Below are 17,001 nucleotides of genomic sequence, written 5' to 3' on the forward strand. Positions count from 1 at the left end.
CAATCTACCTATGAAGTTTCATGATCCTAGGCGTATGCGTTCTTGAGTTATCATCCCAAAACCATTTTACTATTTCAGGTCACTGTGACCTTGACCTTTGACCTAGTGACCTCTTAATCAATAGGGGTCATCTGCGAGTCATGATCAGTCTACCCATGAAGTTTCATGATCCTAGGCATATGCGTTCTTGAGTTATCATCCTGAAACTATTTTACTATTTCGGGTCACCGTGACCTTGACCTTTGACCTAGCGACCTCAAAATCTATAGGGGTCATCTGCAAGTCATAATCAATCTACCCATGAAGTTTAATGATCCTAGGCGTATGCGTTCTTGAGTTATCATTCAAAAACCATTTTACTATTTCTGGTCACCGTGACCTTGACCTTTGACCTAGTGACCTCAAAATCAATAGGGGTCATCTGCGAGTTATGATCAATGTACCTATGAAGTTTCATGATCCTAGGCCCAAGCGTTCTTGAGTTATCGTCTGACAACCACCTGGTGGACCGACAGACCGACCGACCGACATGAGCAAAGCAATATACCCCCTCTTCTTCGAAGGGGGGAATAATAAGCGATTTGGGCCACATATATTTGACCTCTGACCTTGAAGGATGACCTTGACCTTGACCTTTCACCACTCAAAATGTGCAGCTCCATGAGATACACATGCATGCCAAATATCAAGTTGTTATCTTCAATATTGCAAAAGTATTCATAAAATGAGCGATTTTGGCCACATATATTTGACCTCTGACCTTGAAGGATGACCTTGACCTTTCACCACTCAAAATGTGCAGCTCCATGAGATACACATGCATGCAAAATATCAAGTTGCTATATTCAATATAGCAAAAGTTATTGCAAAATGTTAAAGTTGGCGCAAAAGTTGGCGCAAACAGACCAACAGACCAACCAACAGAAAGGGCAAAAACAATATGTCCCCCACTACTATAGTGGGGGACATAAAAACAATTTTAAGTTATATCACCGCGAGCAACACAAAATTAGAAGCGGAAAATATAGTGAAACTAGAAATGGCGCGGCAGAGGCCGACGCGTATCCCCACGCCGAATGTTTGACCTAGGTGTGCCCCAGGGTTGGTAATGGGGCCATGCATAGCTGAGATTGACCGTATTGTCATAAGAGAAGTTCATCATCAATTAGAAGTGAATTGGTGTAGAAATGAAGAAGTTATAGTAAAAGGCAATTTTGGGTGGGTGTGACATATGTGGGCAGGGCGCCCCAGGGTTGGTAATGGGGCCATGCATAGTTGAGATTGACCGTATTGTCATAAGAGAGGTTCAGTATCAATTTGAAGTGAATCGGTGTAGAAATGAAGAAATTATAGTAAAAGGCAATTTTGGGTGGGTGTGGTCTATGTGGGCGGGGCGCCCCAGGGTTGGTAATGGGGCCATGCATAGTTGAGATTGACTGTATTGTCATAAGAGAAGTTCAATATCAATTTGAAGTGAATCGGTGTAGAAATGAAGAAATTATAGTAAAGGCAATTTTGGGTGGGTGTGGTCTATGTGGGCGGGGCCCCAGGGTTGGTTATGGGGCCATGCATAGTTGAGATTGACCCTAATGTCATAAGAGAAGTTCAGTATCAATTTGAAGTGAATCCGTGTAGAAATGAAAAAATTATAGTAAATGGAATTTTTTGGTGGGTGTGGCCTATGTGGGCGGGCGCCCCAGGGTTGGGATTGGGGCCATGCATAGTTGAGATTGACCCTAATGTCATAACAAAAGTTCAGTATCAATTTGAAGTGAATCCGTGTAGAAATGAAAAAATTATAGTAAATGGAAATTTTTGGTGGGTGTGGCCTATGTGGGCGGGGCGCCCCAGGGTTGGGAATGGGGCCATGCATGGTTGAGATTGACCGTATTGTCATAGGTGAGGTCCAGTATCAATTTGAAGTGAATCGGTGTAGAAATAAAGAAGTAAATGTAAAATAACCTAAAAAAATGAGTGATAATTTCTGACGCGGCCCCACCCCAACCCCTATAACTTTTGACCCAGGGGTCAGATCAAAATTCCAAATAGTGCAGGGTCGCACATATGCTCATAGCTACCATGTGTGTAAATTTCAAGGTTCTAGTGCTTTTAGTGTAGGAGGAGATAGTGGCCAGGACGGACGGACAGACGGACGGACAGACGGACGGACGGACGGCGGAGATCACCACAATATCCCCACCTTTTTTTCAAAAAGCGTGGGGATAACTAATTTTTTTGACGATATTGTGTAGGAGGCAAGCGCTGAAAGTGCTAAAATTGTAAGAAAACTAGATGAAAGAATCGTCAAACTTTTTCTTTTAATCAAGACTGTATATTATGGATACATCCATATAATTACACAACATCTCTGAAACTTATCAATTAAGAGTGGAACTTCAACTAGCTCATTCAGGTAAGCATTTGAGAATTTAAGACAATGAAAATACCCAATTTTAATACAAAAATACCCAATTGTCAAGTAAAGTAAAGGTTACCGACTTTTTTGTACCCAATTGAAAATGAAAATACCCAATTGAACTCAAAAGTAGTGGGTATTTACCCAATTACTCAGAAAAGTTATCTGGAGCTCTGCAATTCACATTTAATAAAGGATATTTGTTCGAATCGGTGGATTATCGATTTTAATTCACAAGTGATGATAGAAGATAATATTTTCACGAGTGGCGCAGCCACGAGTGAAAATATATATTTTCTATTATCACGAGTGAATTAAAATCGATATTCCACAGAATCCAACTAATTTTCTTTTTATTTTATGCTTTTTTCACAGTTTATATACATTGTTAAGGGGTTTGACTAAAGAATTTGCTGGGATAATGACGTCATTTCGTAAAAAAATGACGTCATTTCACAGTAAACAATGAAAATTATCGATAATTTTCACTGATAATTTTCACTGTTTGAAACAGTGAAATTATCAGTTTTAATTCACTGATATTTCTCTTTAAACCACCAGAAAGTATAAAATAAAAGAGTGATTCATATAAATCTGTTGCTAACTACAAACAAGACATCACAACAGAGTTTTTGTAATTTTGTATGCACAATAATCTGTAAACAAGAGGGCCATGATGGCCCTGAGTCGCTCACCTGACTAACCTTGCTACATCAACTTAATTTCTATCAGACCCATATGCAATCCCAAGAAAGATTTCATTTATTAATACATTCTGACAAAATGTCATTAAGACGTGATGAAAACTGTGACCTCTTTCATCTACACAAGGCTTTACTAGAATTGGCCCGGTGACCTAATTTTTGACCCCAGATGACCCATATACAAATATCCAAAATAAGATATTATCAAGATAAACATTCTGACCATACTTCATTAAGAACAGATGAATACTATGACCTCTATTGTCTACACAACGTTTTTTTATTATTTGAAATAGTGACCTAGTTTTTAACCACAGATGACCCAAATACGATCCCAACCCAGATTTCATCAAGATTAACATTCTAGCCAAATTTAATTCAGTTTGGATGAAAACTGTGACCTCGACTGTCTACAAAAGTTTTTTTCTTTTATTTGACCTAGTGACCTAGTTTTTTACCCTAAATGACCAAATTTCAATCCCAACACAGATTTTAACAATTTCATTCTGACAAAATTTAATTAAGATCTGATGAAAACTGTGACCTCTATTGTCTTCACAAAGGTTTTCTATGATTTGACCTAGTGACATAATTTCTGACCCCAGATGACCCAAATACAATCCCAATCCAGATTTTATCAAGATAAACATCCTGATCAAATTTTATAAAGATTGGATGAAAACTGTGACCTCTATTGTCTACACAAAGGTTTTTCTATTATTTGACCTAGTGACCTAGTTTTTGACCCCAGATGACCCAAATACAATCCCAAACCAGATTTCATCAAGACAAACATTCTTACCAAATTTCATAAAGATTGGATGAAAACTGTGACCTCTATTCTCTACACAAGGTATTTCTATTATTTGACCTAGTGACCTAGTTTTTGACCACAGATGACCCAAATACAATCCCAACCCAGATTTCATCAAGATAAACATTCTGACCAAAATTCATAAACATTGGATGAAAACTGCGACCTCTATTGTCTACACAAGGTTTTTCTATTATTTGACCTAGTGACCTAGTTTTTTACCTAGTGACCTAGTTTTTGACCCCAAATGACCCAAATACAATCCCAACCCAGATTTCATCAAGATAAACATTCTGACCAGATTTCATAAAGATTGGATGAAAACTGTGACCTCTACTGTCTACAAAAACAATTGTTGACGGTTTTTCTATTATTTGACCTAGTGACCTAGTTTTTTACCCCAGATGACCCAAATACAATCCCAACCCAGATTTCATCAAGATAAACATTCTGACCGAATTTCATAAAGATTGGATGAAAACTGCAACCTCTATTGCCTACACAAGGGTTTTCGATTATTTGACCTAGTTTTTGACCTAGTGACCTAGTTTTTGACCCCAGATGACCCAAATAAAATCCCGACCCAGATTTCATCAAGATAAACATTCTGACTGAATTTCATAAAGATTGGATGAAAACACAAACAAATTGTTGACGGATGCAAACACGCACAACAGACCCCGGACATCACAAGGTCACATAAGCTCACCATGTCACTTCGTGACAGGTGAGCTAAAAATAATAAAATAATATCTCCATTTGGGCTATATTGAACTGAAACCATAAGATAGAAAATAAACTGTGACACAAAGTACTTTTGAAATAGATTACAACCAAATTTTAACATTTTTTACTTATTTTTTTAATAGAATGTGAACTTAACTTATTTATACAGGTAGAGAAAAACACAAACTTCCCTAATCTCTAACATATTATTTATAAATAGGTTGTGGACTTAATCTATACAGGTTGAGAAAAGACACTTACATATTCTCTAACGTTTTTCGTCTTCACAGCCTTATATGAAGCATATGCTGGATACAACAGCCCAAAGACCAGTCTGCAAAAAATATACAAAGGCGGTAATAATGTCTGAATCCCTATAAATATGATTGTCACGACATGCTTGTGAATAAGTCGACCAAGGTACATGCTTCGTTCATTCCCATAACGCTCCAAGTACAACGTCAAACTGGTGAATATTATGAGAAACTTCACACGCTTCTGGAGTCGCCAAAACATGCGCAATATCCATGCTATACACTGAACAATGAGTCGACCAATAGCTACTGTCCCCTTCACCATGCGGGTGACCCTGGTCAGCGAGGACATCTTTGGACATCACTGGTCACACCTGGCCAGCTGTATCAGGTCAATCCACTTAGTGAAAATGTAACAGCCATTTAAAGCCAGTGAAGCAACTCTTTTTTCTTTTCGTACCTTTATGAGCATCATTCAATTGTATGTGCGTTAAAAAAACTGTCTTGTCAGTTCTTAGTTCAACTCTTTAATGTTTACATTGTTGGTGTTGTATATGAATTCAGAAAAGATAAAGTGCTTGTTTTGAAATCTTAATTGGTTTGATTTCAAGTTTTACTGTCATGATTCTTCTGTTTTGCTGTGTCTCTTTTCATATTTTAATTATTTTCTGGCAGAGTGATTTATCTATTTACAACAAATATTTTTATGACACAGAATACTAATTTCTCACAGTAATAAAGACTTGACAATCATGCAATATATTCACACAGATTATAACAGCATACACCCTGTAGATTTTCTCACAATCTTTAACATATATATATATATATATGTATGTTCACAACAGTACACATGTACATGTACACTGTTAATATCAATCATTCTAACATGGCTAAAGGATTTTAATAAATCACTGAGTCATCAACTGTTACATGTGATCACTTCATCCACTGAATAATTAATCCCAGAGTTATATTGTTCTCAAATCACCAAAATAAACAGACAAACAACTAGAAATCCTACTTGAGTTTCACTTCAATGATCACGATATGTATATATGTATCAATCTAACTGTAGTATAAATAAATCTTTTCAACAAATAACTATAACTTTCCTTAACCAACAAAAACACACTACATACTGCTATTTCAGATAAATACATCAATGATCCTGCTAAACTGCTGTAACTTAATAATATCATGCAACGCAGATCAATCCTTTCTGCATCAAAAAGGCCAAATCAGGGAAACCAATATAGTGCTGCTCATAAGGAAGGGAAAGGTGGGAGGCATAACTAGGCCAACTTGGGTAAAATAATAGCTCAGGTAAGTGATTTGTCTGCCAGCCTGTAAGAGATCATCATGATTGCTACTCTCTACTGTTTGCAATACAGGTAATTTTTTCTCTGCCAGTAGCAGACTCCCAAATAATAATGGGGTACATGGAATGGAGCATGATGTAAGCTCACAGTGGTTACTGGTACATATAGGTATATCATCATAATTACGTGTAATAACCCACTGCAGCCACCAGTCATGTTAAAAGCATGCCATAAACTGCATGTTGTGAAGTATGCCTGGCTGCAGGATTGTTATCTGTAGTTTATACCTGCTTTTCTTTAAGTAAAAGTCTTTAAATAGCAATTATTTTTGTTTCAATATGATCATGTTACTGATGCGAGTTATGCCAACATCAATTTCAAAGACGTGGAAAAAAGCCTGCAACAAGTGTATACATGTGCATGAATGTTAAAGGAAACAGTATAAAACAATAGCTGTTTTTGTGGAACACGATGCCCCCTACTGCGCTGCTTTGAAGCCATATATTTGACCTTTCACCTTTAAGGATGACCTTGGCCTTGACCTTTCACAACTCAAAATGTGCAGCTCCATGAGATACACATGTATGCCAAATATCAAGTTGCTATCTTCAATATTGCAAAAGTTATGACCAAGGTTTATGTTTTGGGACAGACAGACAAAGGGACAGACAGACAGACAAAGGGACAGACAGACAGACAAAGGGACAGACAGACAGACAGACAGACAGACAGACAGACAGACAGACAGACAGACAGACAGACAGACAGGCCAAAAACAATATACCCCCACATTTTATTAACTATGTTTATGCTTAAACAAACAGTTAACATTTAAGTGAGACCCAAATTGTAGGTACTAAATAATGCTGTAAATGGCAAGTGGACGACCGATGGGAGACAAAAATTGCCAACATCATAAATATGCATTTCACCTTCCATGTTTCAAACTTACTAAAGTCCCAATTAATTGACTGGTTTAGCTTGTACACATAAGTCTCTAGCTATCGGTAAAATAACCAAATAATTTAACCCTTTCAGTCTTTCACCCATAAGAAGCAAAGTAAAAATGGCTTTTGCAACCAGCATAAAACCAGAACAGCCTGCGTCCTGTGAGTAACTCGCAGTCTTTACAGGTTTTATGCTGTTTGCTGCTCATCAGTAACTACGGGTTGGAAATGAAGCCTTTAAAAAAACTTTAATTCAGTAAGAAAGGTCTTTAATTAAATAAAACTTTCAAAGGGACTACAAATGCGTAAAAATAGGTTTCTAAGTGGTAAAGGGTTGAGTCAGTAAATGACTATTGTCCATCGAATTTCAATGTATGTTTTTTTTCCATGTTAAAACAGTTGATCTGAAATTAATATTATTAAAGGGAAAAACAGTTGATTTGAAATTAATATTAATAATTGGAGTAACTGTTTAATAATCTGGATAATTTTACGTTGTCAGTTTCATTCATTAACTCTTTCAGTGCTGGAACCAAATTGTGAAGGCCTTTGAAAACAGTTTGGATCCAGATGAGATGCCACAGAATGTGGCGTCTCATCTGGATCCAAACTGTTTGCTATTCTGAGCAAAGGGTGGACCCATAGTAGGCCTCCCACAGATTGAGTTTGTTCACCTGCGCACTTCCAAACAGACATCCTCTGTCTTGTTTGTCACAAGGCATTTTAGCAAAAGCAAACAGCAGTTTGTTTTTAAACTTGTAATAAATAGTTGAAAATTTACACCAGTCACAGAAAAGGTTTTCTGCATCTTAATTATATGCTCGTTTGAAAAGATAAAACGGAATTTAATCAATTATACAGGTGTTTTATGAGTAGGTTCTCGTTGGCTATAGGTGATACACAATGTATGTGAATGTTGCAGAAGGGTGTGTATTTCATAAATGCAAAGAAAACTAGACCTGTCCCAAGACTGAACTCTTACTAGTTTTCCGCTTTTATAGCAATCTGTACTTTTTCTATCTGTACTTTTTCTGTCAGTCACCTGATGTAATGACTACAAACACATGTCTACAATTGAGAATTATATACTCTGAAGTGTAGTAGTTATACATGCAGTACATGTAAACTTAGAGCTGAATAAGTATCAATTAAAACAAGAAATAAGACCAAGCCAAGTAACGAGCTTTCCAACTTTTTACCAATTAATTGAGTTGAATTCATTTTTTTTGCAAGCATGGTCTGTATATAAGCTACCTACCTACACAATTATAGAAGTGCCTCCATCCTACAAGGATGGAAATAAACGGTTGCTCGCGTGCCCAGGGCGACTAAATTTTCAGTTAATTTTTCAATGTCAAATATTTTTCAGGTTGTGAAATGATAACTTGGTGAATTTGCCACAAAGATATATTATCAATCAAACTGCATTTTTATAGAAAAATAGAACGGACATGAAACGTCAATAACCCAATAACAACAATCTGAGATGCAGAATGTTTTCATTACACCAGAAAAGGACTATTGACTTAAATTTACTCGCATGTGAGGTGCGCATTTTAACAAAAATACAATGTCATTTTTTTCCGCTTGTGTTTCACTTTAGCTTCTTTTTTTCTTTTCAGGGGTGAATTTATTAAATAAATAAATTTCCTCTTAATTTATTCCTCTTAATTTATTTTTCGAACCTATGGACCGGCAACATGGCATTTTTTAATCGGACCTGTTTATAATACGTCTGTCAGGTCCGATGGTCCGGCACTTTTGCTAATGTCGGGCAGACACTCTTTTTCTATTCATAGTAATAATGACCTTGACCTTGGCCCCAAGCCCCCAAATGGAATCCCTGGCTAGATCAGCCTGTAACCTACAAATACATTTCAACAGATCTCCATTCAAACGAAATTAGGAACTGAAGCTCAATCAAAGTTTCTGTCAATTTTTAGCAACAGTAACCTTGACAATACTGGCCACAAATAAAACCATGTGAGGGGTCTGCATTATGCATAGAGATAAATGTAGGATATGTTGCACACAAACGTCTACCAAAATTACCTTAGCACACAAATAGCAATACAAGGACCTTTAATTTCTCCTTTATTGCAGGTGAGAGTTGTGGGCTTTGTTCCTTGACCTTGAATGATGTTACTTACAAGACATGTGAAGTTTCAATTTATCATCAGTATTAGTAACAGGGATATTGACCACTTTTTTAATTATATATGTAGTAGTAACAGAGAAATAATCTGCCTGTTATTTGCAACATTTAACCTAAATTTCAAACCTTTACCTGCCTTTTCAAAGGGGGCATTATTATACTGATATTCTTGCCAACGTTATAGGTCTGGTCAGTGACTAGTTAGTAAAGACCCTGAACAGAAAATTTATTTCAATACATGTAAGAGACATTATTATGTGTTTTATTTACTATGACCCTAGCCACATCCAACCTATTGTTCCATAACACTCTGATTACTCCACAATCATCAAGGAAGGAAGATATAAGAATTGCGTCAATTAAGACATGGCAGGTCCAAGGATTCCCATTGTTAATTATATGAAATGTATAAAGGCAACTCCACAATCCACCAGGAAAGGAAACCAAACTAAGGCACAAAGTAATAAAACCCTCTGAATACAGTGAGGCAGTAAATGTATTCAAATAGCGACAGTTGATTGATCTGTCTGTGCAGTGAGTAATGTCAAAAGCATGCTGTTATGTATAGCAGAAATGCACATTTGTGGCTCTATTGAATATCCCTATAAACAAGAGCTGTCTCCATAGGATGACATAGGCCCTCGATACACACTTTGATAGAAATTATGAGCATTTTTCGAAACCTTAACGCATTTTTCGAAACCTAAACGTGGACCCTAAGTTCAAGGTCAAGATCAAAGGGGTCAAAATTTGTGTGCGTATGGAAAGGCCTTGTCCATAAACACATGCATACCAAATATGAATGTTACATCTGAAGCAACGTAGAAGTTATGAGCATTTTTCGAAACCTAAACGCACAGACAGAAAGACAGACAGTTCAATCACTATATACCCTCCTTCGGGGCATAAAAATATGTCAGTATTATAACACAATCATTTTTTATTATTTTGTTATTGTCATGTGACGTGATAGCATCGCATGCTCAAGTTATATGACTTTTTCTACATTAAAACATGAATTATAATTTCTTTAAATTAAAACATTTTTGCAGTGCATCGAAAGGATTTGTATTTTTTTGTCCCAAAAACTGCCACATAGTAATACGTCTCACCATATAAATAATTATTATTATTTTGTAAATGAGTTTAAAATCAATGGTAATCCATGGCAACATATGTGAGCATTATTTATAGGTGCTGAATAATCTCAAGATATTTACAGAAATTATAATAAAGGTGCAGGGCTCAGTATTAACGGTTGTCCTATTGCCCCTGGCAAGTAAAAGTTGGATCCGGGCAAGTTACTTTATAATCTAGTCGTCCGCCCGGGCAAGTGCAAAAAAGAACAAAGCATTGAATTTAGACGTTAATTGCTGTAATCATTTTCTTAAATGTCTAGAAATAAAAAATGTTTTGTGGTGTATCATTTTGATCTTTATTAAAAAATATGAGGTTAACAGTTAATGTGATATTTCATGTTTGGGCAAATGGCTTTACGTTCAGGGCAAGTAGATTTTCTAAGTACTTGCCTGGCAGGGCAAGTTGGTTTTGAGGTTAATGTTGAGCCCTGAGGTGTACAAATACATAATACAGAATGAGTCATACACTTTGTAATCTTCATTCAGACATGAAACAAATCTTGGGAAGCAACTGATTAACCTACTGTCACATTTTCTGTTAAAGTTTAAAGATAAACCTGGAAACTTTTTCTTGAAATTAATGCATTTTGATAGGTAATATGAACTACAAAACATAATGGCAAACTTAAAACAACTTGCCAAGCCAATGAGAAGAATTAATAATTGGCCAATAAAGAAAATAATTTTTTCACATGCCATACCCTGTTTCCCATGTAATATAACCATTACGAATATTTTCATCTTACACATGTGTCAAATACTTTTTAAGCGTTTTCATTGGCTTACTGTCATTTGATTGAGAAATCACATTTTATTTTGCTGAAATGACGTTGCAACGTCAAATGACTTCACGAAATGTAAACAACATTCGGGATTTATCATTATTTTTGCGTAAATATTTATTTAATTTGCTCATTTAAAAGCATGTGATGAAAAAAGATCTGACACTCGTCATTTCATATCATATTTTATTAAACTCGTCTAGGAAATTCTTTAGTAAGCTTGCCTAAGGCTCACTTACTAACAAAATTCCTGAATCCGTTTAATAAAATATGGTATGATATGAAAACTCGTGCCAGATCCTATATTTGTTGTAACAAACTAATTGAAACTATTACTTTGTATTACTTGGGAAAAGTATTGAGGGCACATCACATTATTTAAGATAACAAGAGTGCCATGATGGCCCTGTATCGCTGCACTGCTGAAAAACGGCTGAAACAAATATTCTCTGCATGTGCAAATACTTAAATATAGGCCCTATTTAAGCACATGTACACTTTTGTGACCGCGGGGCTTGGTCAAATTTAACCCCAGGGGCATAATTTGAGCAAACTTTGTAGAGGACTACTATATCTCACTACATGTACAAACAAAATATGGTAGCCCTAGGTCATAGAGTTAAGAACAAGAATATTTTTAAAGTTTTCACAAAATAAGCAAGATATAAGCGTATATAATGATCAATTTTGTGACCCGCGGGTCAGGGTCAAATTTGACCCAAAGGGCATAATTTGAACAAACTTCGTAGAGGACTATAAGATGTTACTGCATACCAAATTTGGTAGCCATAGTCTGAATGGTTTTCAACAAGAAGATTTTTAAAGATTTCACAAAATAGGCGCTTTATAAGCGTTTATTCAATTTTGTGACCCCCAGGGCAGGGTCAAAGTTGACTCCAGAGGCATTATTTGAACAAATTTGGTAGAGGTTTATAAGATGTCACTACATACCAAATTTGGTAGCCCTAGGCCCAATGGTTATGGACAGGAAGATTTTTAAAGTTTTCACAAAATAGGCCCCATAAAAGCGTATGTTCAGTTTTGTGACCCCCGGGCAGGGTCAAAATTATTAACCCAAGGGGCATAATTTGAAAAAACTTGGTAGAGAACTATTAGATGTCACTACATACCAAATTTGACTCCTGGGGCATAATTTGAACAAACTAATTGGAGGACTATACAATGTCACTACATACCAAATTGTGTAGCCCTAGGCCTAATGGTTATGGACAAGAATTTTTTTTTTAAGTTTTCACAAAATAGGCATTATATAAGCATATATTCAATTTTGTTACCCACGGGGCAGGTTCAAATTTGACCCCAGGGATAAAATTTGAACAAATTTGGTAGAGGACTATAAGATGTCACTACATACCAAATTTGATAGCCCTAGGCTGGATGGTTATGGACAGAAAGATTTTTGAAGTTTTTACAAAATAGGCCTTATATAAGCATCTGTTCAATTTTGTGATCCCCTGGGGCAGGGTCAAATTTGACCCCAGGGGCATAATTTGAACAAACTTTTAAAGTTTTCACAAAATAGGCCTTATATAAGCATATGTTCAATTTTGTGACCCTCGGGGCAGGGTCAAACTTGACCCCAGGGGCATAATTTGAACAAACTTGGTAGAGGACTATAAGATGTCACTACATACCAAATTTGGTAGCCCTAGGCCCAATGTTTATGAACAAGATTTTTAAAGTTTTCAAAAAAATAAGACCTTTATAAGCATTTATTTAATTTTGTGACCCCCGGGGCAGTGGCAAATTTGACCCCAGGGGCATAATTTGAAAAAAACTAAGAAGAAAACTATTACATGTCACTACATACCAAATTTGGTAGCCCTATGCCATACAGTTATGGACAAGAAGATTTTGAAAGTTTTCACAAAATAGGCCTTATATAAGCATTATGTTCAATTTTGTGACCCTCAGGGCAGGGTCAAACTTGACCCAAGGGGCATAATTTGAACAAATTTGGTAGAGGTTTATAAGATGCCACTACATACCAAATTTGATAGCCCTAGGCCCAACCGTTATGGACGAAAAGATTTTGAAAGTTTTCACAAAATAGGCCTTATATAAGCATATGTTCAATTTTGTGACCCCCGGGGCAGGGTCAAATTTGACCCCAGGGGCATAATTTGAAGAACTTTGGTAGAGGACTATTAGATGTCTCTACATACCAAATTTGGTAGCCCTAGGCCCAACGGTTATGGACGAAAAGATTTTGAAAGTTTTCATAAAATAGGCCTTATATAAGCATATGTTCAATTTTGTGACCCTCGGGGCAGAGTCAAATTTGACCCCAGGGGCATAATTTAAAGAAATTTGGTAGAGGACTATAAGTTGTCTCTACAAACCAAATGTGATAGCCCTAGGCCCAATGGTTATGGACGAGTAGATTTTGAAAGTTTTCACAAAATAGGCCTTATATAAGCATATGTTCAATTTTGTGACCCCCAGGGCAGGGTCAAATTTGACCCCAGGGGCATAATTTGAAGAAATTTGGTAGAGGACTATTAGATGTCTCTACATACCAAATTTGATAGCCCTAGGCCCAATGGTTCTGGACAAAAAGATTCTGAAAGTTTTCACAAAATATGCCTTATATAAGCATATGTTCAATTTTGTGACCCCCCGGGTAGGGTCAAATTTGACCCCAGGGGCATAATTTGAAGAACTTTGGTAGAGGACTATTAGATGTCTCTACATACCTAATTTGATAGCCCTAGGCCCAATGGTTATGGATGAGAAAATTTTGAAAGTTTTCACAAAATAGGCCTGATGTAAGCATATGTTCAATTTTGTGACCCCCGGGCAGGGTCAAATTTGATCCCAGGGGCATAATTTGAAGAAATTTGGTAGAGGACTATTAGATGTCTTTACATACCAAATTTGATAGCCCTAGGCCCAATGGTTATGGACGAAAAGATTTTGAAAGTTTCACAAAATAGGCCTTATATAAGCATATGTTCAATTTTGTGACCCCCGGGGCAGGGTCAAATTTGGCCCCAGGGGCATAATTTGAACAAATTTGGTAGAGGACTATTAGATGTCTCTACATACCAAATTTGATAGCCCTAGGCCCAACGGTTATGGACGAAAAGATTTTGAAAGTTTTCACAAAATAGGCCTTATATAAGCATATGTTCAATTTTGTGACCCCCGGGGCAGGGTCAAATTTGACCCCAGGGGCATAATTTGAAGAAATTTGGTAGAGGACTATTAGATGTCTCTACATACCAAATTTGGTAGCCCTAGGCCCAACGGTTATTGACGAAAAGATTTTGAAAGTTTTCACAAAATAGGCCTTATATAAGCATAGGTTCAATTTTGTGACCCCCGGGGCAAAGTCAAATTTGACCCCAGGGGCATAATTTGAAGAAATTTGGTAGAGGACTATTAGATGTCTCTACATACCAAATTTGATAGCCCTAGACCCAATGGTTATGGACGAAAAGATTGTGAAAGTTTTCACAAAATAGGCCTTATATAAGCAAATTTTCATTTTTGTGACCCCCGGGGCAGGGTTAAATTTTACCCCAGGGGCATAATTTTGAACAAATTTGAAAGAGGTTCACCACAGGAACATTCCTGAGAAATTTCATCAGAATTGGACCAGTAATTTAGGAGAAGAAACCAGTAGTTTAACGCACGCACGCACGCACAGGACCATGACATATGAAGCCCCGCTTGCCTCTGGCCAGTGGAGCTAAAAATGATTAAGACTTGTGTTTCTAGTTTGAAGTTTTGTTAACCACTGATATTAATTGATTGCACACAAATATTGTTTAGCATAAATTTAAGTGAAAATCTACACAAACTACACACATTGTATGTTATACACTACAGATTTACCAGTATATTGAGTTAGCTTCTATAATATTTATATATTTGCATCAAAGTCAAAAAATTCAAAATTGCAGAATGCTTACATCAAAACAATTGAAATCCCTGACGTATAATTATATTTATGACCAATAACTATGGTTCAAGTGCACAAGCACAATATCCTTGTTTCATAATACCCTTATCCAGACTAGTCACTTGTGATTGAGTTACGGATGCATGTTCACTAATTGAGTGACCCAACATTGCACTACCTTGCACTTAAAGGTTACAAGTAGACTCTGCATGTAAATGTATAATCAGCTAGTACATGTACATGATGTATTCTTCAAACAGATGAACAGTGATTTGGAATCACTAGGAGATTTATCTGCAGCCAATATGCTGAAAACAGTAGTGCGTTCAGTTACAGGGAAAGTTCGCCAAAGATTGTTCTGATTCTGTCTTATTGAACAATTGGTTTCGCTAGCGAACTATACTCTCGAGTGCATTCGCTTCGGTTCGCGAACGTTTCCGGCGAATTAAGCGTTCAATAGTGACGTTTGTAAACTATAGCGAATGTTCACTATAACTGTACACACTAGACTTTGGTTTCGCTGGTGAACTACCTCCCGAGAGAGTTCGCGAACGCTCGCGGCGAACCAACTATTTAATACGAACTATAGCGAACATTTGCTGTAACTGAATGCACTACAGATATACCGGTTACAAGACCTAGCAACTGTAGCTGCATCAACAAACTTTGCAGGACTGGCCTTCTATTGACTATAGATTTCTAAAACATTATATTTTGATATACAATTCATTCCATCTCTGTAATGTAAACAGTAAACAAGGACTTAGAATTAAATAACCAATCAGTTTGTTATAGTGTTATCATAAAAATTGATTTGAACCATTTGAAGTCGTATTACATTAATATTGTCTTAGAATCTACCTTGACAAATGGCCAACACAAATTGTATTTCTTTATCATATAAATGACAAACAAGGGCTGTTTGTAAAACATGCATGCCCCCCTATATGAGCTATAAGTTGTAGTAGCAGCCATTGTGTTAATACGTTTTTTGTCACTGTGAACAACGGCGGCGGCGGTGGTGGTGGTGGTTATTGATACAATGCATTACAAAAATGCAGTTAGTCTACATTTGGTAAAATTAAATATATATCAAGAGAGGCAAATGCTGTAACAACAAGATGTGTTTGTGAAACACAATGTCCCCCTATATGACGTTTGACCTTGAAGGATGACCTTGACCTTGTGAAGGATGACCTTGACCTTTCACCACTCAAAATGTGCAGCTCCATGAGATACACATGCATGCCAAATATCAAGTTGCTATCTTCAATATTGCAAAAGTATTCATAAAATAAGCGATTTGGGCCACATATATATGACCTCTGACTTTGAAGGATGACCTTGACCTTTCACCACTTAAAATGTGCAGCTCCATGAGATGCACATGCATGCCAAATATGAAGTTGCTATCTTCAATATTGCAAAAGTATTTATAAAATAAGCGATTTGGGCCACATATATTTAACCTCTGACCTTGAAGGATGACCTTGACCTTTCACCACTCAAAATGTGCAGCTCCATGAGATACACATGCATGCCAAATATCAAGTTGCTATCTTCAATATTGCAAAAGTATTCATAAAATGAGCGATTTTGGCCACATATATTTGACATCTGACCTTGAAGGATGACCTTGACCTTTCAACACTCAAAATGTGCAGCTCTATGAGATACACATGCATGCCAAATATCAAGTTGCTATCTTCAATATTGCAAAAGTATTCATGAAACAAGCGATTTGGACCACATATATTTGACCTCTGACCTTGACCTTTCACCACTCAAAATGTGCAGCTCCATGAGATACACAT

General features: G+C 36.6%; 1 protein-coding gene across 4 annotated transcripts in view; it reads right to left on the minus strand.

Annotated features, from left to right (window-relative positions):
* The window catches only part of LOC127858168 (receptor expression-enhancing protein 1-like), a 166,040-nt gene that overhangs the window by 146,852 nt on the left and 2,187 nt on the right, over positions 1-17,001 (minus strand). For all 4 annotated transcript variants that reach the window (XR_008038778.1, XM_052395139.1, XM_052395140.1 and 1 more), the window contains exon 2: positions 4,922-4,994. Coding sequence is in view for 3 of the 4 variants with exons in the window: in XM_052395139.1 (XP_052251099.1) it covers positions 4,922-4,994 (73 nt within the window). In the remaining variant the exon portion in view is untranslated. The remainder of the gene's footprint in view (positions 1-4,921; positions 4,995-17,001) is intronic.

This window comes from Dreissena polymorpha, chromosome 14 (genome assembly GCF_020536995.1).
Source record: "Dreissena polymorpha isolate Duluth1 chromosome 14, UMN_Dpol_1.0, whole genome shotgun sequence".
NCBI lineage: Eukaryota > Metazoa > Mollusca > Bivalvia > Myida > Dreissenidae > Dreissena > Dreissena polymorpha.